This window comes from Leishmania infantum, chromosome 18 (genome assembly GCF_000002875.2).
Source record: "Leishmania infantum JPCM5 genome chromosome 18".
Lineage (NCBI taxonomy): Eukaryota > Euglenozoa > Kinetoplastea > Trypanosomatida > Trypanosomatidae > Leishmania > Leishmania infantum.
In genome coordinates this window covers 341,505-365,794 of record NC_009402.2, presented here as the reverse complement: position 1 = coordinate 365,794, position 24,290 = coordinate 341,505, and the positions used below count along the sequence as shown (strand labels likewise).

The following is a 24,290-nucleotide window of genomic DNA, read 5'->3' as shown; positions in this document are numbered from 1 at the left end:
GCTTCTCGCCCTTCTTGGCGTCGTCGACGATGCCACATACCGTTCCGCCTTCTGGCCACACCAGAGCAGACAAGCAGGGGGCAGCGCTAGCACCACGTGCTCGCATAGGAAAAGTGCTGCGGCGTTTTCTGTTTGCCCCGCGTTGTAAGTGTTATATGATAACATGAAAAACGGAGACCGACCCATCCACACAGGCACGCACATGTACGGCTACTGAGCAACGGTGAGAGCCCCTACAACACCACAAGGCATGCTCCTCCCCCTTCCGGAAGCCAGTGGTGGTGCGCACGCCCCCTCCCCTCCGCCATCCAACACCTACAACCCCACCGACATTGTTGACATCCAGCCCATCGTCTCCCCACCACCTTTCAGTGGTGTGTGCGCTGCAGTGCCTGCACCCGGTTGCGTTTGCGTGCGTGCGCGGGCGACGATGCGCACCGCCAAGGCAACAAAGTGTGGAGAGGTGATGCATCGCTGGCCCATCTGCGTCGAGGCAACTCACCTGCGTACACAGACAACGGAGCAACAGGCTGGAGAGTAAAGATTCGCGAGTGATGGTCGAGGCACAGCCCGGAAAGGGAAGGGGGAGGGGCCTAGGTGAGAGACAGAAGAGCGACGCACGCACTCACGCGCAGTCATGCGTCTGCCTAGCGCATGCCGAGTCGGAGAGGCAAACAAACACCACCACCACGGTGCAGGGAGCACACAAGGACACCGCCCACCAACCCCCTCTTTCCGTCCGCGCCCCTTGCCACCATACACCTTCCCCCCTTCTCCAACGGCGACGATACCCTCTCTCCAGCACGTTCATGTGACCTTTGCGAAGGAGTGTTAGAGTGCAGGAATGGTGGTCTGCGGAATAGGAAGCAAGTCCCTACAACTGTGACACCGCTACAGGCTGCACAAACCACGTTGTGTAGTGCGCGTACTTCTTCAGCTTCAACTTCTCCAGCCCCGGAACTACACGACGGAAGAGGAGGCGATCGAGCCGGCTGCGAGGTGTCCAGTTTGGCCGCTCCTCGACAACCTGCAGCTTCTTCACGGATGTGCCGGAGAGCAGCTGATTCACGCTAAACACCAGCTCTACTGCCGGAACACCTTCGCCGCCAGCGGCCCGCATGCTTGTGCTGCTCCCGCCCTCTCTGATACGTGCGGCTTTCTCGCTCGCCTTGCGCCCCCGTTCCTCGCGCTTGCAAGCACGACCTGTGGTGCTAGCCGCCGCCGTCAGTGCCCTTCTAGTGCTGCTGCTCCTGCTACTGACCGACTGGCGATGCCGGCTGTGTGTGTGACCGCTGCCGGCGCTGCCGGTGCTGCTAAAGCGATTATCATTGTCGTCTTCGCTGTCTGTCGCCTCCGCCTCCTCGTCGTCCTCACCAAAGGAGAGCGCAGGTGGGGCCTGCTCGAAGACGAGCTCTAGCGTCGCGAGCGACTTCGCCGCAGACGACCAGGGCGCGGCCGGGATCACGGCGCCGGGCATCAAGTCATCTTCAGAGACTCCTTCCGATGTCCCCGAAGTGGCAGTGCCGTCGCTGGACAGGGTGCACATCTCCTCGGACACTGCGCCGATGTCCCACACGCACTTTCGTGGCTGGTGGAGCAGTTGAGTGACGCTGCCAACGCCGCCGGTGTGGCTGTGGTGAAGACGGCAGTGGCGGCTCGGCAGTCGGATGAGGACTCGCGCGCCAAAGACGGGGCGAACGAACTCCAATTCCACTGTCAGCCGTTGGCAGTAGGCCGTTTCGCCATCCGACTCGAAAATGCAACGTCGCACGACGATGTTTCCGAGACCAGTGTCGCCAGACGGCAGGGGTGAGCTCACCATCGAGGAAGGCGGTGACAGGGAGGAGGGGACGCCTCTGGAGCGCACTGGCGTGCTGCCGGCGCCCTCGGCCGTGCCGATGGACGCGACACACGTAAAGCGGCACAACACACTGTCCCCGACGCACGCCGGGGTGAAGGCAAGCGCGCCGGTGGCGTCTGCCTCGTACGCATCCACAATGGGGTCCACGGCTGTGATGACGAGCGACGGCCCGTGCCGCTGACTGCCGCCGCTGCCGTGGTTGTTCGAGGACGCTGAAAGGCCGTAGTTGCTGCTAAGGTGCGTGAAAAGGGAGTCGTCTGATGGCGCGTTGCTTGCCTGCAGAGAGAGCACGCGATGCCGCGAGCTGCGCGGACTCGTCGGGGCGCGCTCGGCGTCGAACAAGGAGCTGCGCACGTGACCGGCCAATTTGAGCAGAAAGCGGTAGCTATTCATGACACACGTCTCCATCTCTACTGTCCCCTCGATGTTGACGCTAAGGTTCGCGTTGCTCCGCGGTGACGGTTTCCGGTCGCGCTGCACTGCCGCGGGAGGCAGTTGAACCACCTCGGTTATGTAGATGGTAATGTCATTCTTGAAGTAGAGCTGCACTCCGCGATAGGCGAGGAAGCCGACGGCCACGGCTCCACAGACCTTGGCCACTAGTGACAGTGGCCGCTGCATGGAGGCGGGCGAGGGAGGAAAGAAGGGCAGCCACACACGCGCACACGTGAGGAAGGATAGCAGAGCACCGAAGAGGTTTCTGGTGGAAAGAAACAAGGAAAGCAAAGAGAGGCCTGACTGCGTGTGCGTGAATGGGCGGCAGCCGTTGATAGGCAGCGCGTCTGACCGCAGCGCTCGTTGGTGATTCGCTTTTATCGTTGCTACGCTACACGTTTGGGCTGCAGGCATCACACAAGCCGCTGAGTGCTTCTCGTGCAGCTGGCACCGCGCCGTTATAGGATGCACGTAAATGCTGCGATGCGGTACCGTGCACAGCACCCGCAGGGACGTGTGGCGCGCGAGAGGAGAGGCGGTCGTCGTAGGCCAGTGGCGCCGAAGATGCGCAAAGACTTGCTAAGCGTGTGTGCACCCGTGTAAAGAGAGAGGGGCGGGGGATGAGAAGGGAATGAGGCACATGTGAGCAGGACATACAAAACATGCCGTTACATCGACGTGGCCAACGGAGAGACCGAAGACGAGACGGAGAGCCCCTCACGTCCCCTGCCCTTCCCCACTCGCCCTGACCACATCTGGCGCTGCCTGACGACGACGGTGATGCCGCATGGGGCCGTCGGTGCCCGGGACTGTGTCTCCCTTATTCGTTCTTCTCTTTTCAGCCCTTTCGCATGCCACGCGCCCTCATCAAGCGCACACGCACGCGCACGTCATAGCCGCGACGTCGCCACGACTGCGCCGGCCGTCGTTGAGGGGGCCGCACCGATGCAGTCCTCCTCACCGCGCAGAATTTGGGTCGCGTGCGCACCAGCGCATTGCTTGCCGCCCCCACCGCTGCCCGTCGGCTCCGCCTCAGAGCGGCGCACTCCAGAGAGCCGCGCAGCCCCCATCGCGAGCGCGCCGGTGACAGCCTGCCACCCGGACCTGAGCCGCGACTCAAGACTCACACCGCCGTCCTGGCTGGAGGCAGAGGCCACAGCGGACGCACCCTCGACAATGGCTGGCAGCATCGAGGCGCCGGGGTCTGCTGTGGTCATGATCGCGTTTGCCGGGGCAGGGGACAGCGCGGCTTGAAACCTCCCTCGTGCGCGCACAGTGCCGTGTGTCGATGGCTTCTTCGCCGCGTCCTCGGACAGGAACGAGAAGCCGCCATAGTGATGAGGGTTGCCGTCCAACATGAAGTACGGGAATCCGGGCACTTGCTCTTGACACAGGGCCCACGTCAGCGCAAACACATGACCAAGGACAAGAAACGGCACCCCGCTCACACTGCTCGTGCTTCCCGCAACCCCAGAGTCCGGGTTCAAGTCATCCGTGCGCAAGGACAACATGCGAGCGAGCATAAGCTGCTCGACTGCCTCGGCCGCTTCCTTTGTGATACTCGACCCGCTGATGACGTAGTAGCCGGCCCGACACGGCTGCTGCTGCTGCTGTTGCGGTGAGTCCGTGGTGGTCATCTCAACCGTTTCGCTGGATCCACTGCCACCGCTGGCGCTTCGGCTGCGGCCGACCTTCGCCTCGCTTTCGTCGTTGATGAACAGGCGCACCGGCTGCGCATGCTGCTCCTGCCGAATGGCCCCATTCGCTTCACGGCGCAGGAGCCGGTTGATTGTGTTGTTGTACTCCGCCGGGACGCCGGAGAGGTACAGCGGCAGCGCCCATGGCGCGTAGGAGGCAGTGATACTGCCCGTCGGCGGTCGCTCTGGGGATGGCCACTGTGCTTGCACTGTGTCGTGCAGAGTCGCCACGGGCGCGTGAGGCACTCGCAGGAACGGGAACACGTCAGCGCAGAAGGGGTGTGTGCACAGTGCGTAGCCGCAGCTGGACACGTATGTGTCCGCCGCACTGACGACCTTTGCATCCGGCGCGTAGGCGTGTCGGAGGCAGTCGACAACCGCGGAGGAGGCCAGCAGCGGGGAGAGGACACTTTGGGCCTGATGAACGCGGCGGGACAGCACACGATCCATCGTCCATCGCTCATAGGTGTGCAGGTGCGCCGCGACGGCACGGAGAAGAAGACGACGCTCCGCTGCAGCGGCGGAAGAGCTCAAACGGCGTAGTCGCTGCGGCTGCGCAGCCTGATGCACCAGGAGAGCCAGTATCGGTGTCCGCACGTGGCGCGTGATGTGCTGCAGCTCGTCCAACCAGGCGCACCGCTGGACCAGGCGCGACGCCGGCGACAGCGCTGCAGCGCTCACCGGGTCAGAGGGCACCCCCATCCAATGCGGGTAGTCGGCAAGAAACGTGTCCGTCAGTAACACGAACGCCGCTTCCGGTGTGGTGACGGCCGTAGCCACTGTCGGTGGCGACGCCCCTGCGGCAGCACCGCTGGGCTGCATCAGCGATACAGTGAACGGGTAGCACGCATCCGCCATGGTGTAGGACAGGTACGGGTTGGTGGTGGGCGGTGAAGTGGGGCGGCTGTCGGCGGCCTCGCCGCGCCTTACACCGCGCGTTGACGAGGCACGCGTGGATGCGCCAGTCGTGTGCGCCCTGAGGGCCTTGGACAACGGCTCAACAATGAACTCGCACGGCAGTCGATAGGCGCGGCAGATCCAGAGAAGAGCAAGAGCAGCCGGGTCTCCCTGCAACGCGCGTACCTGAAGCATCACTGTGGACGACGACGACGACGGAGCGGTGGCGGCGCCGGTGCTGTGCGCTGCAGCAGTGCAGGCCGATGGGGCCACCAGTAGACAAGGAGGCATGGCGCGGCTGCGACGGGCAAGCCCGTGGGCAGTGCTTAGGGCGGCCTCAACGAGGGGCAGCAGCGTCGGATGCGGGTGCTTCTTTATAAAGCCGAGAAACTCGGCACAGAAGCACTCGGCGGAGACGTCGGCCGACATGCGGCCGCGCAGCGCCACCCACGCCGAGTATCGGGCACGTCCGGCAACGTCGAACCACCGCAGCGGTGCCGGCGGCCGCGAGGTGGACGAAGACCTCCCACTGAAGGACGCGGGCGGCGTCTTCTTCACTGCCGTTGCGCGCGAGGTAGGGTGCGCCGTACTATCTGCGCTACCGGGGGCGGCGGAGGATGAGGATGTTTCCCGCGACGAAGTTTGGGCTGTTGACTCGCTCTCTACGTCCACGGTGCCGGCTGCTGTTGCTCCGCTGGCAGCATCGGCGGCTCCTCCAGACGCAGCCGACGTCACTGGGGCATCGCCATAGAGCGCTTGCAGCCGCAGTGCTTCCAGTCGACGCCGCTCCGTCTGCTGCATCTTCGCCCACACGTGCTTGCGGAAGGATGGCGCATGCATCATGTCTGCAAACGTCGTGACGAGGTAGTCACCCGCCGTGGGCAACGGCTGCGACACCCGCGGCATCGTTGCTCTTGTGTGACTGAGTGCAGGGCGGTGGAGAGTCGGAAGAGAGAGGAGATCACGGCCAACGAGCGCGCACACGTGCCTGAAGCTGGATGTTCTTCGCTCCGCTTTTTCAGGCTTCAGTTGAGGTGCCTCGGCTCAATACGCAAGCGGATAAGGAAAGAAAAACTCGGGCTTTCGGCCTGTGAGTGCCGTTCTCACCGATGCACACATGCACAGGTGTGTGTGAGTCTGTGTGCGCGTGTGCTCGTCCCAATTTCGTTTACGTGATTGGGGATAAAGCGGTGTGGGCTTGGAATCCGTGAAGATGACGCACTTGCCGTGTCCGCGCTGATCCGTTTTGATGGGGAGGGGCGCAGCTGTAGGATGAGGTGCTAAGCAGATCAGGGTGGTGTAAGGAGAGGGAGGGATGAAGGGCGAGGAGAGTGTTCGGGGAGGATGGGAGTATGTGTGTGTGTGTGCTGTTGGGGGGCAGGAGAGAACGGGCGCACGAGTCACGGCGGTGCCGCCCCTGCAGAAAGAGCGAGTGGGACGATAGGACGGGCGGCATTGGGGAGCACGGTGCTCTTCTCTGCGCACAGCCAGAGAGATGCGAGTACGTCTGCCGTCTCTTTGGGGAGGAGGGCTTGTTTTCGTTGGTCTTTGCGTTGTCCCGTGCCCGCAGATGCACGCGGACGCACACAACGGCCTGTGCGCGTCCGCGCATGTGCGTGGCAGCGAGCGGCTCGCAGAATATGAAGAGATAGATAGAAACGGGGAAAGTGGAGGGGGGGGGCGAAAGACAACACAAAGGCGTGCATAATCCGCGCGCACATCAGGACACCGCAACCGCGACAGCAATACGAAGAGTATCCAGGAAGGATAACAGGAAGAGGTAGGGGGAGGGGAGGTACATCATCAAACACACCGTACGCAGACACATAAGGTAAGAGGAAGAGAGAAGTTGGGTGAGAGGTATAGTCGGCGTGTTTGCCTGTCCGTCTGTGGAATGTGGGGAGGGGTAGTGGGGTGGGTGGTGGCGGCGGTGATGGTGGCCCTCCGTCCGTGACTGAAAGAAAGGGCGGAGGCACGCTTCTGCAACGAGGCGTGGACTTTGGCGGAGAGCCGGTGGGCCAGATGTGGCTGGCGAGTGTATAAGAAGAAAGCGGCAGCACACACACACACACACACACACACACACACACACACACACACACATGCACATGCGCATGTGCGGCGTGCACAATCCATGGGCACAATGCAGAAAAGCACAGTGCACACGCGAAGGGCAGAACAAAATGAACATAGACGGAGCAAAGGAAAAGGAAGCATCGATCAGCGTGCAAAGACATGCAATGGCAGCGACACAACAGTGTGGGTCCGGCCCTATTGCCCCGGTGAGGGACATCCATGCGAGCAAGAAGATAAGAAAAGGTGAACGATGGCAGGAGAAGTACCATGTGCGTGGACGCGCGGAAACGCGGCAGGAAGAACAAGAGAGGGAGAGCAGAAAGTGTGCCGTTTCGCCTTGATGCACTACACACCCTCCCCCTCCTTCATCTCTCGCGCCTTCTCCGTCCGCCGTGAGGACACACGCGTCCGCGCCGGTGCGGCTAATCCATTACGTGGCCGCCCATGATGTAGAGTCCTCCATCCTCAGAGCCCCAACAAACGTAGAAGCCGCCGTTGGCGTCGAACCATGATGCCACGCAGTTGACAACATCCACGTGCAGCTGGTTTTGGTGGTGCGAGGGCGGCAGCTTGATCGCTGCAGAGGATGACAACTCATGAGCCGCTGCGGTGGATCGTTGCTGCGGTTGCGCACCGCGTCCCTTAGCCGTGGTGGGGAGCATGCCCTCCGCCATGGCTTGTGCACGCACGCCGGAGAGGAGCGATTTCGCGTGGCCGTTAGCGATTGACCGCGCAGGCGATGCTGCTGCTGCCGCACCCGCCATTGCCTGCTGCTGCTGCTGCTGCGTATCCAGCGCCTGCAGCTCAAACATGAAGTCTTCACGCTGCTGGAGAATATGCGCGAATGGCACAGTGCTGCGGTCACCCGCACCCCCGCTGGCGCCTCCGCCGCCCACCTCAACATGCTCGACGTCGCGGCTGCGTGCCGTCGCGCGCTTTCCTGTGTTTACGAACAGGCGCAGCTGCTTCGATGGAGCGTAGGGACCCTTGCAGCCTGCCAGGGAATCATGGGTTAGACACCAGATCCACCGAGTGTGGCTGTCAGACGGCCCTAGCAAAGCAGCGGCGGCTGTGGCCGCCTTGTCTGTCGACAGTGCCCACTGCACGAGCGCGCAGACCGCCGACTGCGGCGCTAGTGAGCTCGTCGCTGTCGTCGACGCACTAAAGAGTGTGACATACGCCTGCCAGAGCATTCCTACGTCATAGTGGCGCAGTAGCCGCTCGAGCAGACGGCGACGCCGCTGCCGCCACACGGAGCCGTAGGAGGGATATGCCGCGCTGAGGGCCGAGGACGACGACTCGGCCGCGTGGTGCTGTCGAGAATGCGGCTGCGATGACGTGACAGACGGGCCTGTGGGTGGGGGAGTTGCACCGCTGCCCGTCATGCCTGACACACCAAGAAGCGTTTGGTAAAAGAAGGACAATGCAGAGCTCGCTGCCGACATATGGGAGGCCGGCGATAACGACGAGGCTGCGACGTTGTTGGCAGAGCCTCCGTTCGTTGCGGCGCCTCGTGTGCGTGCGGCCGCGGCACGGGTGCTGCCGTTGCCGTTCATGCCACCGCGATTAACACGCGTGCCCGCTTCGCCCCATGAGGCGCTGCCCAGGTTCCAACTCGCATCCTGCTCGACCACCGCTCCGCCGTCGTCGCCTCCGTAGAGCGTGGAGGGCTGCGGGTGTTCGTGGACCCACCAGAGAATGCCGCGCAGATGCCATCCACTGAGTTGCGAGAAGGTGGTGCCCTGTAGCAGCCACGGCACTGGCGCGCCGGTTTGGGCGACCGCCTCGGACACTGCTAAAGCAGTGGCTGCTACCTGTGCTTCGGGGGCGGAATGGACTGGTTGCACGTCGACGGAGCTGTCTTCGCCCATGCCGCCGTCCATCCCACGTATCGGTGACGGGCCTGGGCTGGATGCGGTAGAGGATGAATGGTCTGTGATGCCATCGAAGCCGGTGCCACGACCCCACGCCGCGACCGAGGCAAGCACGTCCACCGGCTTCCGAATCGATGCAGGGAGAATCGGAGAGGCCACGGTGGCGGAGAGCGGCGGTGGCGCCGAAGGGACAGTTGGCGCGGCCGCCGAAGTCGCCGGTATGTGAGACATCGCAGGGATAGGGTCTGACCTCACGCTCTCTGATTGCGCGCCCCGGCCTTTGGCCCGCACTTTGGCCGCCCGTGCGGTCGCCTCATACGCGGCAGCGGCAGATTCACCGCAGTGGCGCGCCGTTTCCGTCTCGCACACGAGACGCCGACCGCTGAGGGCGTCGAAAACATAGACGCAGTTGCCGAGGCCACCAACCGTGAGCATGACCACTTCCGCCGGCTCGCCGTCTTCCTCGTCGCCAGCGACGCCCTCGTCGCACGGGGCTGCTGTCACGCTCCTGCTTGGCGGCAGCCCCGTTGGTGACCCGCTCGCACCCACGCACGCTCTCGCCGGCGAGGACTGACTCGCGCTCTTCCCTGCAGCTGCCGTTGCTGCGGATGAGGCGGGTAGCGGCACCACCGTTACAGTGCACGGCAGACGATAAATCGGTGCCTTGGGGTCGCTCTCGTGCCGCTCCGACGTCCACATGCACCGCCCGCGCAGCCCGCTGAGCTCTGTCGGACACACCGGAATGACGCGCAGAACGGCTCCAGCGTAGACGTCGAAGACAACGCACGCGTAAAAGCCAGCCATGTCGCGCAGCGGCTCGCGCGGGTTCACCAGCTTGCGGTACGGACCGACGGAGGCCATGATGCAGAGGTACCGGCCATTGCGGGCGGTGGCGGCCAAGCCGCGCTGTGATGCAGGCGCGCAGCGGCGCCACGCATCACGAGGGCCGAGATAGCCGCGTGCAGCGAGCAACTCTGCCGCTGACCAGCGCGGCTCTCTCGAGCCCCCTGCTTGGCGAGTGTACGACGGCGGCAACAAGTCCGCGTGATACGTGGTGGCAAGGACGTCGGACTCCCACTTCGCCCACGTTTCCGCCTTTGGTCCTGCGAGGTGGCGAGAGGAGCTCAAGTAGTCCTTCCACAGGAGCACGCGAGACAATGCCGCTGTTGACCACAACGTGAGTGGCGCGGACAGCCTGTTAAAGGAGTCGGCTCCAGCCTCGCCGTCGCACTGCTGCAGCTGTGAACCATCGTGTGCGTCGCCGTAGTCGTAGTCGGCCGCTGCGCCGCTTCGGTGGGGGGTGCGTTGCCACGTCTGCGATGCCCCCGCTTCCTCCGCCTCACAGTCCCACAGCCGTTGCTCTGACATCCACTGCGGCTCGCCAGAGAAGGCCATGGAGAGCAGATGGTGCGTCGACCCACCAGGTCCCATCTCGTTCTGAGTCTGGCGATCTGTGAGGTCGCCGGCGTTGCAGAGAGCCTTGGCGACGCTCTTATACACGAGGCAGGCGCCGCTGGGGTAGTACGCGCGCTGAAGCGGTCCGCGCGCGGGCGTCGGGTGCGCCGCGCACTCAAGCACAGACACTGGTGTCCCTTTCGCCGCCGCCGCTGCAGCGGCGGTTGCTTCGCTTGCGATGTGGCTGCTGCCACCCCCGTAAATTACGTGCGACGGCAGCGGACGGCGAGCGCCATCGTCGTCGTCGTCGTAGTCGGCACCGGCCGTGTACACGTACTCCCGTTCCTCACTGTCATGACTGCTACTCTCGTCGTCGGAGGAAGCGTCTTGTTGGCCGCCGCCGCTGCCGTATGTTGCCTCCTCTGTGCCATGCACGCTGCCCTCCGCGTCCCCGCTTGCACCGTGCAGGTGCCCGCGGCGACGACCACGATGTGTGTTGTCAGGGGTCCCTTGCTCGTCTGTCAGCGAGGGTTGGTTGCTTTCATCACCTGCCACCGCCAAAGCCGCCGCGACACCTGCGGTCTCCTCGTCGCGCTCGTAGAACAGCTGACCAGTGTCAGTGGGAGTGGCGGTGTGCGTCTGCCGCAGCAGGCTCCGTATGAGCCGGCGCCCCAGCTGCGCATCCCACGGCGTGTGCGGCGCCCAATGATGCGGCAGCAGCCAGCGCAGGTGCCGAGGAAGCCCTGTCCATCCGACGCTGTCGGTGCCTGTCTTCGCCTGCCTGCCGCTTCTGCGGTGACTGCTGCCCTGTGCTGACCTTCCTGCAAGACGCGACGGTGAGGCCTCATCTCCCTGAGCACCGTTGCCGTTGTCGGAGAAGCTGTCCTGCGCTGCCGCGGTGCTGTCGCTGTAGGAGGGATGGAGAGCGTGAAAAGGGGCGTGCTGTTGCAATCCTGATGCCCCCCTCGACGGGTCCACTACTCGCTGGAACACCGGCGTCACGGGACCTGTGTAGTGCGCAGAGGAGCGGCTGGAGTGCACTTGGTCAATGATATCAGAGTCGTCAAGCGTGTCATGATGCAGGGACCGGTCTTGCTGCTGTGGCTGCTGTGAGCGTCGTGAGTGCGGTGATGCCGAAACCGACGAGTAGCCGTACGGCTGATGGTGCTGCAGCGTGCGGCTGACACGATGAAAACGCGGGTGCCCTTCCTCCGTAACGGGAAGGACAAGGCGATGAGTCTGCACGGTGCTCAGGCTCTTGCTGTACATGCTGCACGGATCCGCATCCTCGCCGGCGCTGCAGGGGTGACCGTCCGTGACGTTGCGCTCATCCCACGCGTCGTACATGTAGAGGTCGCCGCGGTCGCTTGCAACGTAGAAGGCGGCCATAAGCGGTGATACGATGATGTCCTGCACGGGCTCCGTTAAAACGCGCTGCAATACCACCCCGCAGGCCGGCAGCCAGCGTAGAATGAGGTCGTCCATGCCGACGGAGACGCACTGGTACTCGCTCAGCAGCACGCCAGCTGCTGCACGCCAACTCTTCGGTACCGCCCTATGCTCCGACCTCGCGCCCTTGGCAGACGGGAGGACGCCGACGCTCTTCCCTGCCACCTCGCCCGTCTTAATGCACTGCATCAGCACCGTTGCTGCCGCGTTCGTGCTGTTGAGCGGCTCAACGGCGCTGTTGGCCCACCGGCTGCGGCGACCTCCTCCCCACCAGCGCGTGTCCACCCAGCGCGCCGACAGACAGGGCCCGTCGTGAGGACGGAAGGTCGCGTAGAGCCGGTCGGTGGCGGGCCCAACCAGGCGACGAAGGCGCTCGCGGATGCCACTGATTGCTGTCGGCGCACTGCTCTGGTCTTCCTGTTCAAGATCACCACGGCTGTCGTTGCCGGCCTCATCGCCGTCGTCTTCACGATGGAGCGAGTAGATGCTGAGCTGCCCAGCGCCTTCACTCTGCGCACGGGCCATCGCACAGGTCGAGTTCGGTTTCAGCTCCACCGCGGCGAACTGCACGGCGGCGAGGACGAAGCGGTGGCACGGAGAGAAGTGCACGAAGGAGCTTAGTGACTCGTACCACTGCAGCCGCTTCTCACGCGATGGCATGTTTGGGAGGCTTGCGTCGATAAGCACTTCCTCTTCGTAGTGCCTCGCCGAGTCGTGAGTCTGCAGCCGCAGCACCATGAGCCGGCCACGCGCAGTGAGCAGCGCGAGCAGCCGCCCATCCGGCGTCGCCTCGACGCACTCCACCTCCTCCTTCATGTCATCCTCGGCACGATCGTAGTCCATGTCGGCGGAGGACGCCTGGGACCCGACCTCTTCCGCGTCCTCCTCCTCCTCGTCTTCCTCGTCGTGTCCTTCGCTCTGCGCCCAGTCAATGTCACCGTCATCGTCGAGGACGGCAGCCGCTTCCTCGTCGACCTCTTCGAGCTCGTCTTGCGCCTCCTCGTCGTGCAAGTGCCAGCGGTCAAGCTGCGGATCCTCTGCTGCATCTTCCTCCTCGTCCTGCTCCTCGTCATCATTCTCCCACTGCGGCTCTGGCGAGGCGGCCACGGCGGCAGCCGCGACGTCAGAGGCAGAGGAGCCCGCCTCCTCGTTGGGGCTACTACTGGTCTCACTACCACTGGTCACTACCTCCGACCGACCTGACAGTCGCGGTGATGACTCATGCTCCTCCCCCACGGCGGCTGGCCCAGGGGTCGGCGAGGTAGATGCGTCAGGGCCGCGCACACCCGCACCCGTCTCTCTGCGCGCACTGGTGACTCTCTGCCCTTCTAGTGGCCTCGCACTGGCAGACGTGGCGGCACGCCCTTCGTTCCCGGACGCGACCCGATGTGTCGCCAGGGGCTCCTCCGCCTCTGTGGCGATGTGGGGGCGCCGGAGCGCCGTCGAGGTGGCTGCAGCCAATGCGGAAGCGGCGCTGCGGTACTCTCTTGTGCTAACGTTGATCTTGAGCCCAGTCGTTAGTGGCTGTGAGACTGACGGAGGTGACACACCCCGCCGACGCGTCGAAGACACCGCTGAAGCCACTGCTGCATCACTGCTACTCCCTCCGATTGTGCTGGCCTCTGTGGGCGCTGCATTGTGCCCGTCATACGTTGTCTCTCGAGCCAGTCGACGTTCCAAGCACCGCTGCAGTACACGTGCGTCTTGCAGCGTGGCCAGCTGCAGCATGCGCGGCATCTGCTCTACCACTGAGAGCGGGACGCCGGCGTCGGGGTCGCTGCCGACGGCTGGGTGGGGTGGATAAACGACACCGCGTGCGCCAACCTGAAGGCGCGGCTGCAGCCGCAGCAGCTCTTGCGCGTGATGCAGGGCATCCCTCATGCGGAGGCGCAAACGGTGGTAGCGGGAGCCGGGGTAGGGCGCCGGCGGCGCATCATGCTGTGCCTGCCACCGCCCAGTGGCAATGGTGGCGAGGAGCTGGATGAAGTGGGGCTTCCACTGGAGGACTTGAGCCGCAGTTCGAGCGGCCTCCATCGAGTCGAACGTGCTGCTAGTGTCGCTGGCAATGCTGCTCCGGTGAACCAGCGTCGAGGACGTTGGCGGCCCGGCTGCCCCGTGCAGATCCGATCCGGGCGGACTTGGCACGCGCACAGTCCACACAGGGGAGGTGACGGGCGAGCCTTCGCTGCCGAACGTTGGGCTGCTGGCGCTGGAGAGAGGACTGAAGACGAGGTCGGCCGCTACAGTGAGTGGCGAGTTGGCTGACATCGCGGCGTTCGCTGCTGCGGCGGTGCATGTTTTCAGCACATACCGATCCAGGCGCGCCGAGCGAGTGTCGTGCGCCTGCTGGAGAGCGTTCATCAAGCGTACACAAAGAGCGAGTCGGATGTCCTGCGGCACTGGCGTTGCGATGCTCGTGACCGGGCATGCACAGAGCAGCACCTCTTTTGCCAACGCCTCCAGCTGCTCTCGCAGGGAAAGTACGACCGTCTCGGACGCGGCAGACAGGAGTCGCAGCCGCTGCGGCGGAGTGGCCTGCACACCAGCAGGCGATTGCACGAGGAACGACGTCAAAATGCTACTTGACTGGTGCGCGCACTGCACCAGGAACTGCGCCAACATCGCGCTCTGGCGAGCCCACCAAGGGCGGATCCGATCTGCGGCAAAGACCGCCAACGTGCAGAGGATGGAGTCGCCGCCGTTGTACACAAGCGCACCAACTAAGGTGTGCAGCAGCTTCACGCGCTGCACCGTCATCGCCACCCGCACGGTGATTGGGATGCGGACGGAAGAGAAGAGTCCGCACGCCTCGCGGGCAACCGCTGCCGGCGTCGGCTCTGTCTGTCGCGCCACTCCGCTCTTCGCCTGCGCCGCAGCCGACCGCGCAATCTCAGCATCGAGGCACTGCTGGTAGGACGGCGCAGGCGCTGAGGTGGCAGTAGAGAGGCCCAGGATGATATCCTGTAGAGGTTGTAGAAGTGGCGAAGCGACGCTGTTGCAAGCAGGGTCGGGCGAGCGCTCAGCAGATGCGACTGTCGAGTGCGCCTCGAGACACCTTCGCTTGTGCTGCTGCTGCTGCTGCTGCTGCGCACTCGATGACGCTTGCGCGGTATCTGCCGATGGCTCAAAGGCGCCATGGCGACGCAGCACCCACGCCATGACACACTCCGCGTTGCGCAGCCAACCAATGGACTTGCTGTGCAGACGGGATACTATAGAGGAGGCTATCACGACACCCACATGGGTGGGAGAGGAGCCTGAGGGGCCAGATGGAGGAGCAGACACACCACGCTGCCGCGCTACGGCAGCGCCGCATGTGGCCCGTAGTTCCTGCAACGCCGTCACGAGCTGACCAGCAACCTCCACAAGTTCACGTTGGGCCTCCTGCAGTGGCTGCGCTGCCGCAGACGGAATAGTCGCCGCGGCGGAGGTCTGGGCGAGGTGCAACTCTTGCATGAAGACAAGCTCCGTGATGCGCAGTTCACACCATGCCGCGCGTGCTATGAGAGCGGCTACTTGGAAGGCGCCATCTCGGTGGCTTTGCACCCCGGCTGCCACGGCTGCGTCGGCCATCCCAGAGGCTGCGCGATGCGGGAGAGCGGCGCGCAGCTCAGCGCGCCATAGAGTTGTCAGCGTGTCCACAAGCTGCAACGGTGTGGCAATAGTGGCCGCGGAGGCGGAGGGAGGAGAGGAAGGAAAAGCGGGCGACAGAGCCAGAAGGGGCTCGGCTGCACAGGCCGCAAGACTTGCGATCGCCCGTGTGCACTGGGAGACGTGACAGTAAGGCTGCATCTTGCGCTGAAGTTCCACGCTGACGTCAGCGGTGGGGTTCGAGCTGGCTGACACGCGATTCGCACGTTGTGCAGCCGTCGCCGTGGACGACATTGCCACGCTGGCTGGCAGAGGTTCTACGGAGGCGGATGCCGGGGCGTGGGTCTTCAGTGTGGGAGATACATCTGATGTGTGCGGTGGTAACAGCGACGCACCGAGGGAGTTGGGGGATGTCGCGCCGTTGCCGTGGGACAGGGCGACAAAGACTTCGCTCGCCTGCGACGGCAGGGAGGGGGCGGAGGGGGGCGATAGCGTTACGGCGCGTGACTGCTGCCTCTGGAGTTCCTCACACAGGGCTTGCGCCGTCGCCTTCAGTCCGAGGTCCTGCAAGAGTGTATAGAGAATAGAGGACGAGGGAGATACCACGGGCATGTCTGCTGCTGCTGGTGTTATTGGAGCGGTGGCGGGATCATCTGGAAACACTGCTGCAACAGCGTCGTCGCTCTGTACGACTGCCGTACCGCTTCCGGTACTCTGGGGCGCCGAGGACAGATCGGCGCGGCGCATCGGGGACAGTGCGCGTGTCTCTCTGTGTGGGAGTGTATGTAGACGATACAACTAACTTGCGGAGGTGGTGGCGAGGGCGGTGGGGGTGCTGATGATGAGCGTCTGCCACCAGCGTACAAAAACCGGCAAATGAAGCTCGATCGATCGAGGAACGGGGAAGGGGCGGGTAAGTGGGGAAAGAGGCAGAAGCAGAACAGAAAAGGGAGGATTTTTACACTGATACACACACACACACACACACACACAGACTCACAGACACAAGTGGCTCGCTTTCTAAACGTGTCCTCACGCTCCACCAGGAGACACCGCCGCCCACGACAGCCACCGCAACACCAACACGCCCACAATACTTGCTCTCACGTGGCGCACTCAGCAGTTATCAAGGGCGATAAGTGCGGGCCTGCGTATATGTGTGTGTGTGTGCGTGCACGGATGTTTTGAGTGCGATGGCGACGCGGCGCGTGTGTCTGCGCAGGTTTGAGAGGTGGACCGACAGAGCGAGTGAGCAAGAGAGTGAAGTTCTAACGAGAAAACGCTAGCAGTGGGAGCAGCAACCCCGTGTATGCGCAGCAGCCATCAGCCGCCCAGAAGGCGGATTGTGGAGGGGGAGGGTACGACGACAAAAGGAAAAGAAAAGATAATGTAGAGAGCTCAAGAGAAAGGGAGGTGCGAATCGAACAAGCCACTACTGTGTCGAGGAAGGTGGTGGTGGGGTGAGCGGTGGACGTTGAGTGAGGGGGGCGGGGGAGTGTGGGAGGTGTGTGTGCGTGCGCGCGGTTATGGTGCATGTCCACATCAACCGAGGACAAGATCGGCAGAGCAGGAGAGTGGGGATGGAATAGATGCCGAGAACGTACAGCAGCAAAGACCCGCGCGACGCTGCGTAGCACAGATGCGGATGGAACTGCACGGTAAGAGGGGGGGGGGAATAGAGAGTCACATGAAAGCTCCAGAGAAAAGGCTTCGCACCGGCGTGACGGGAGCGACGCGGTTTTACGCCGGTCTACAAATTTTCGACTCACAGTCCTGGGTGATGCCCTCGCCGCCCTCGCTGGTGTTTGAAGAGGAAGGGTGGGGGAGAGGGCGACATCACACTCGACAATGTCCCAAGTCTATATATATATATACACTTCTCTTTTCACCCTTTCGGAGTCAAGGCTGCGTGGTGCTATCGGGCCTTCCTGCATTCGCCGCGTCACGGGCAGGCAACGGGGGGACACCTAGCTGTCCTCGTCTCGTGCTTTCACAGATATGACACGAAACACACATATATAACTTCCCACTCTCCCCCCAAAAAAAGAAAGACAACCGAAAAGCATCGTTTTCCGCCCCGCAGGTACGAGGAAGGAGACATGGATGCAGGCGGGATGGGGACTCGGGCTGACACGTGCGGGGTGGGTTGGGGTGGAGTGGGGTGCAGTTTCGTGACTGCTGCCCCCAACTTTTAGAGCGATGCAGGCTCAACAGCGAAGCAAAGAGGCCACCGTCACCTATCTCCGGCGACCGGCCCATCTCACCCCCCCCCCCGCACTGCCCTCTCACACCACACACTCCCATAGCCCCGTCAACTCTCCAGCACATCGTGTTGCAGCTTCGTCTGCTCCACAGCGAGAAAGACCTGCATCTGCCGCAGCAGCTGCAGTGTCGCGAGGAACTCTTCCTTCTCTTGCTCGTTGTTCCAGGACGGGATGACCATCGGCACGTACGGCCGCTGCTGCTGTGGCGGCCGCGGCGGCCTCCTCTCAGTCGGCGCCGTTGCCGCCACAGCAGCCACCCCGGCGGCGCTCGGGGCTGCGGTTGTCGAGGTTGGGCCCTGCGTGTTGCCTTGCTGCGCACGCGTCACAGAAAAGCCCCTACCTGGCGCTGGTCGTGCAGACGAAGAGCTCCCGGCTCCATCTCCTGCGACGTTGAGCGGCGAGGCCGCAACGCCGCCGCCCTCGTCGCTGATCACGACGGCGGGTAACTCCCTCCACACCGGCCCCTGTATGTGCTCCTCGCCAACATCTACCAAGTACGCGTTCACCAACGAGGCGGCCGTGGCGGTGTCACGTAGATCGTGCAGGTGCAGGTCCGCGGTGCTCAGCACCAGCGAGGCATACACAGGATCGTGTGGTGAGAGGACGAGCTCTGCGTCATCAAGCGTGCTGAGATACAGCTCCGCCACATCCGCGTAGCCGTGAACGGACGGGTAGCGGAAGCGGTGATGGTGCACCAGTGTGGGGCCTTCGGATGGCTGGGGTGGGAGGGACAGGCGCTGTGGGCCACCGGTGGAGGCGAGGTCGCTGAAGGGGTTGCGAGTGATGGCGTGCGGAAGAACAGAGGAGGCACTGGCGGCGCCGGCGGCGGCTCCTCTTCCCGAACCGTTGGCCGTGGCGGGGCCCAACAGAGGAGAAGGCGCCAGCTGGCTCCTCTCACGACGTGCGAGGACGCCATACCAGTTATCGCCGTATCCGGCGTCGTCCTCCTCGCTATCGACGGTGTAGTAGCTGGCAGCCGCTGAAGACGCGCCGCCACCCACGCGGGCATCAGCGGAGATGCTCCGGTGATGGCGAACGCAGCGGCTGTGGTGGTGGGAGGGCAACCGATGCCCGGAGGCAGTACGGTGAGCCGCGTGGCTAAGGTGCCGCCCCGGCACAGCAATCTCTCCCTCATCCTCCTCCGCATCATGTGCGTGCCCGCCGCCACTGGTGCCGCGGCGCTCTCCGTCTTCCCGCAACCCCCGAGGGCCTACGGCCGCCGCGCGCTGGCTTTGCGGCGTGCCGCTCTTGATGCTTCTGCTCCTTAGCGCATCCACCAAGATGCCACCGGCGGCATCCTCGACGCCGCTGCCGACACCCGCCCCGTCAGCGGAGTCTGAGGCAGGCGCCTGCCCAGCGACCCAAAGAAGAGACTCGGCGATGTCGGCATCGATGCCACGCAAGGTCGCCGCCACAAGACGCGTGATCAGGAACGGGCACGGCAGCGGCACCACAGTCCCCTCGTCATTCAGCAGCGCCTGCGCAGCGCGCAACGATGCCATGTCGGCTATGGCTTCTCCTCTTCGATCCACCTCTTCCTGGGCAAGCAGGTTCAGCACCCCAGGTCGCACGGGCGGCGTCTCGCGCGACACCGAAACAGCGAGGCTGGACCCTGGAAGGATGAAGCTGAAGGCGTCCTCGATTGATGCACCGGTGGCCGCCGAGGCATTGTCCATCAGAGGTGAAGCACACGAGACGCTACGGTGTCGCGCAGCTCCACCCGTGGACGCCGCCGCTCCTTCAAGCGCAACGAAGCCCGCACTGGCATCGTGGTAATCACCGTTGTCTGCGGCGGCGGCGCTCACTGCTGCCGATGTACCGGGCAAGTGTAACCGAGCCTGTGGCTGCGGCTGCGTCATCCCGCTACCTGGCGACGACGGTGGGTCCCGTGGAGGGCTGAGGGTAGGCGTTCTGGTCACCGAGCGCGCCTTGGCCCGACCCACCCTGTGCATGTCCCTCGCCGACCCACGCTGTCGACTCGGCAGACCACTCACGTCCGCCGCCGTGCTGCTCACCGCGAGGTCGCTCTGATTCAAGAGCCTGTGGAACTCCTCAAGGAGGGCGGCATCCGTGCACAAGACGCGGTACAGGTCGCAGCACCACTTGCGGTAGAATAACCACACACGTGGGTCTGCCACGTACACGGCAGGCATGAGCCAGTCCAGGACAATGGACAGGAGGCGGAAGATGAGTAAGGCTAGCTCACCTCGCACCTGCCCCTCCATGCGTTGCGCCGCGCGTCTGGTGCCGCGCAGCTGCTCTTGCAGGTGCTGCAGCTCCGCCTTCATGATGCACGGAAGCGACACCCACGAGAAGTCGTTGGCGCAGGCGACAATATCCTGCGTAGTGAGTTCAATGGAGTGCAGATTGATGCACGGTGTTGGGAGATCGAGTGACGGCTGGAGGCCAAGGTTCGCCGCCGCAGATCCATCGCTGCCGGCGCTGTCCGGCCTTCCCTCCCCTTCCCCGCTGCCGTTGCCGTTGCTCTTACCCTCACGCGCCATCCGCAAGAGCGAGAGCGCCGCATCCGTTGGCGAGCACGTCGTGTCGAACGAGAAGTTGCGCAGCAGCTGTGAAGGCTGCTGCGGGTGCTGGTGATGCGCATGCGCCTGTGGTAGGTGATGGTTTCGCGGGTCATGGTAAGAGCCGTTGCTCATGCTCCCTATCGCCGCACCAACGCCGCCGCCGCCGCCGCCGGCGCCGGCGCGCATGGCCATGGAATGCGGTGGATGTAGGTTCGAGTGAAACAACGTGCTCGGCGACAGACCGAAGCTCGCATTCAGTGAGTAGCCACCGCCGCTGCCGCTGTCGCGTAGGCCACCGCTAAGGGTGCCGTTCTTCCACCCGCTAGGCTCGCCAACGCCGGCGTAGATCAGGCTGACGCTGGCAGCGCTTTTATCGAGGACACGGTCCTCGCCAGTGACCATGCTGGCGTTGTTGTTGCCGCTTGTCGTGCCCAGGCCACCCTCGGCAGCAGAGCTGCCGCCGGCGGAGCCCCGCGCGCACGGCCCGTTTCCATGCGGAGGGCTCCCGACAGTCGGCGTGCGACCACCCTCGAAGAGAGCGGTCTTCCCGTCGGCCGTCGCCGACGCCGCCATCGCGTAGCCCGTGGCTTTGGCGCGTGCCTGTTGCTGCATCGCGACGGCCATGACGCACTGGACATGGATAGCGTTGACAAGGGCGTGAACGACGACGTCCACCGCTCGAACCTCTGTGCGACTCCCAGCTGCCAACAGGCCGTGCTCCACAACCTCCGCGGGTGCTGGGCTGTTGGCATTCGAAGTGCGCCCTGTCGCCGCCGCCGCCGCAGCAGCACCTCCTGGTCGACGGTCACTCCCACTGAGTGATGTGTGGCTGTCCTTCAACTCCTGCATGTGCGCCACAGAGAAGCGCTGCGCCGCCGTGCGCGTTAGCCCAGCACGCGCGTTGCTCAGCGGCGCGCTTGCCGAGCTGGTAGAGGCGGTGGCGCTGTGCTCGCACTCCCCTGGGCACTCGCCGCCAATGCCGGTCGCGTCGTTGGCGTTGGGTGAGAGGGCAGCCTGTCGCTGCTGCTGCTGTTGAGCTGCCGCGGCTGACACGACGGCGAGCGCACGAGCGTGCTGGGCCTGTGTGGAGCGCGCATACTCGGGTGCCGAGCGGATCAGCCACGCCACTGCGCCAGTGTAGTTGTGCAGGAAAGGGCAGAAGGTGGGCAGCAGCTGCAGCGCTTCCACGCTCGGTAGATGAAGCGCAGCGAGTACGTTCTCGTCCTCTCCGTCCCCAGCTGCCGAGGCTACAACGCCAACACTCGCCGCCAGGTCCTGCAGCGCCTCATCAGCCCTCCCGCTCTCGTTGGTGGCGCCGTGACGAGGGGCGGAGTTCCAGCAGTCACTACTGCCGTGATGGTCACGCAGGCTAGCCACCTCACCACGACCGGTGCCTGCCTCAGAGGGCGCGCTTCCGCTGCCCTTGTGCGAGTGTGCAGCTCCGTGGCTGCCGCCGTACATGACGCCCTCCGTGAGCGTCGCGAGGATGGCCGGGATGTGCGTCCAGAAGTCGCGATGCAGCCGCACCTCTTCCTCCCTCGCCAAGTCATCCAAGCTGAGAAGCACTGTGCAGCCGTTGTTGTGCATACGCGAGCCGGTGGACCACACACTACCGACGGGGGCAGGGTTCTGTGCTTCAGGGCTCAGCGGTGTTCCGTGGGCGTGCTGCTGATGCTCGACCTCGTCGTCCAGCATCTCCCGTTCACCCTTAGTGGCGACGCGGCCGCTCGCTGTCTCGTCTGCGAATCTGGCGCCGCCGGCAGTGCCTGCGCCTGAGGCGATACTGTTGCTCAGCACCTGAAAAGTGCTCGCTGCGGGCAACAGATGCGAGTAGGTGCCGCTGCGCTTGAGTGCCTCCATAAGCAGTTGCACCTCGCATTTGGGTGTGTGCGGGCTGGCCGCCAGGCTCTTACCAGGCACCCCTGCCGCATCGGTCGCCGCCGCCGCAGCCGCGTTGCTTGTCATGCCGCTCTTTGTGCTAGCGCCACCCCTGCCAGTCCCGAACGAGCCCTTGTAACCGGCGGAGACACCGCTGGTGGCAGCGTTTAGTGCTGCGGTACTCTGAGTCTGCGCTGGATTTTCCGTGTTCAACAGTGTAAGCAGCACTGCGAGGTCGCCAGTGGCGGTGAGCCCGCCCAGAAATCTCCAGAACGTGCGGTCCCACACCCTCGCCGTGTCCACCGGATCCTGCGTCGTCGGGGAGTGCAATGCAGAGAAGCCGCTTCCCATCTTCAGGCCGTGCGAGCCACCCGCATCGGTGCCCAGAGCGTTGCTCGTCGACGCCGCGGAGGGCGCTCCTGCCAGGGAGAAGATGCTTGTGTTGGCGTTAGGAGGGCTGATGGCATAAGAAGACAAGAAGGGGTGCTGCGCCACCCCTGGGGAGGAGACGAGAGAGGGGTTCAGGGCCAGCGACTGTTGCTGCGGAGCTAAGTCCATGTCTGCCTCTGCAACGCCACCGTCTGTCGAGACCCGCTCACTGCTGTGACTGCTTGGCCTCGTTGTGATGCCGCGCGGCTGCTGCTGCTGAACCAGCTCGTTCAGGTTCCTTGGCACCGCGAGCGTGCTGCCGGTGAGAGTGTGCCGGACGTTGTTGCGGAAGTGCTCCTGGAGCGCTAGCTGCACGCCCATGTACACCGCAGGTGTGACATCGATCGGTGCAGCTGCTTCTGCGAAGCTACCCGAAGTTGTTTCGGCTCGCGCTCTATCCTCGTCAAAGGTTTTGCCGGTTGCCTGCCCGGGGCTGGTGATGATGCCATGCATGCGCGGTGTAGCCGCACCGCTGTGGGTGTGACCAATGTGCTGTCGACGACTGGCTGTGCGAGGACCACTGTTCTGCCACTGCAGCGGTGGAGGACGCTGCAGGAGCCACTGACGAAGCGAGAAGGAGGTAGAGGGGGACGTCGTCGTCCCGCCCCCCTCCGTTGTTTCTGCCGACGTTGATCGCACGCTGCCGCCGGAGCGATCTCTGAGCTGCTGCTGCTGTGACTGCTGCACCGTCCAGGCCCGGTTCTCGATTTCGTCGAGGCTGTCGTCAAACGAAAAACGTCGCAGTTCCGGGCCGACGATGGTGCTTCCGGCATGCGCGGCCGGTGGCGAGGTGCGGAGACGGGTCGCTGCGGTTCCAGCCGCCCTCGTCGTGGCCACGGAACACACCGTCTCTTCGCCATCGCCGTGCCCGTCGACGACGTCGTCCTCTACCTGAGGTGCTGGCAAGGCCTGCCCACTCACGTCCAAGTCGTCTGCGTCTTCGCCATCGTTCGTGTGACAGTCACCATCGCCGTCTCGGGCGCTGCACAGACGTCCCAGCGCAGCACACCGCTCGACAAGCTCGCCGACGAAGCGCTCGTTCTCGTCGATGAGTTGCCGCATGCGATGCACCCTCTGCAACTGCTGCAGCAGCCGCGTGATAAGCTGCTGCGCGGTGCTCACGAAAAGCTGCCTCTCCTCTGCCTTGAGCACTGCGTCGAGACGGACGAGCGTGAAGAAGAGCTCCATCACGTACGTGGCCGAGATGTCGCTCTCACAGCTTGCGAGGGTGGAGAGGAGCGGGTAGAACTCGCCGCGAAGTTCAGCTGTGATGTTGGGGAGCAAGGCGGAGCCGGTACCTCCCGCACTGCCGGTCATGCCCGGGGGCTGCCCAGACGAAAAGGCGGGGTGCGACATGGAACTGCGTGGCCGGAGGTGGCCTCCGAGAAGTACCCCGCACACTCTCCAAATCGCCACAGGATAATACGAAGAAAAAAAAAACGAGCCTACAGGACAAGCAAGTACAAGCTATGAGGAACTCTGATAGGAGTTCGCACGGCACACACAGGCGCCACTGTCGGGCACGCAAGTCAGTAGCTGCACCCCTCCTCGAGGGTGTGCGTGCGACCTTCACTCTTTGGGCACGAATGTGTGTGTGTAGGGGGTGGGGAGATGAGGAGGGGGCGGCTGGGTGGGCAAGAGGTGTAGACCAGCGATTCGTTACCGCTCACGTACGTCACACACTTATGAATGCCATAAATACACACGCACACACACACACACACACACACAGGAAAGCAGGCTGCGCACCGTTTGCGTGCTCGTGTGCGGCCCCCCCCACTGCGTGTGTCGAGCGCGCCGCTAAGCTATCGTGAAGGGAGCAGAATAATATGGGGAAGAGAAAGAGAGACGGATGAGGAGATGGCGTGAGAGGAGTAGACGCTGCTGCTGCACAGGCCCAGGCACAGACACCCCCCTTC

The 24,290-nt window shown here is 63.9% G+C and overlaps 4 protein-coding genes across 4 annotated transcripts; all 4 read right to left on the bottom strand.

Annotated features, from left to right (window-relative positions):
- Positions 1-874: 874 nt before the first annotated feature.
- On the bottom strand, positions 875-2,482 carry LINJ_18_0870 (conserved hypothetical protein; the record flags this gene model as incomplete). Its single annotated transcript, XM_001464865.1, has 1 exon — positions 875-2,482. The coding sequence occupies one exon, from the start codon at positions 2,480-2,482 to the stop codon at positions 875-877; it is 1,608 nt and encodes a 535-aa protein (XP_001464902.1).
- Positions 2,483-3,186: 704 nt separating this feature from the next.
- Positions 3,187-5,796, bottom strand: LINJ_18_0860 (conserved hypothetical protein; the record flags this gene model as incomplete). The annotated part of the gene is made up of 1 exon (XM_001464864.1): positions 3,187-5,796. One exon carries the CDS (start codon positions 5,794-5,796, stop codon positions 3,187-3,189), a length of 2,610 nt encoding a protein of 869 aa, XP_001464901.1.
- Positions 5,797-7,388: 1,592 nt separating this feature from the next.
- LINJ_18_0850 (conserved hypothetical protein) lies at positions 7,389-15,887 on the bottom strand (the record flags this gene model as incomplete). Its single annotated transcript, XM_001464863.2, has 1 exon — positions 7,389-15,887. One exon carries the CDS (start codon positions 15,885-15,887, stop codon positions 7,389-7,391), a length of 8,499 nt encoding a protein of 2,832 aa, XP_001464900.2.
- A 1,699-nt stretch (positions 15,888-17,586) lies between these two features.
- Positions 17,587-23,727, bottom strand: LINJ_18_0840 (conserved hypothetical protein; the record flags this gene model as incomplete). Its single annotated transcript, XM_001464862.2, has 1 exon — positions 17,587-23,727. The coding sequence occupies one exon, from the start codon at positions 23,725-23,727 to the stop codon at positions 17,587-17,589; it is 6,141 nt and encodes a 2,046-aa protein (XP_001464899.2).
- Between the last annotated feature and the right edge of the window lie 563 nt (positions 23,728-24,290).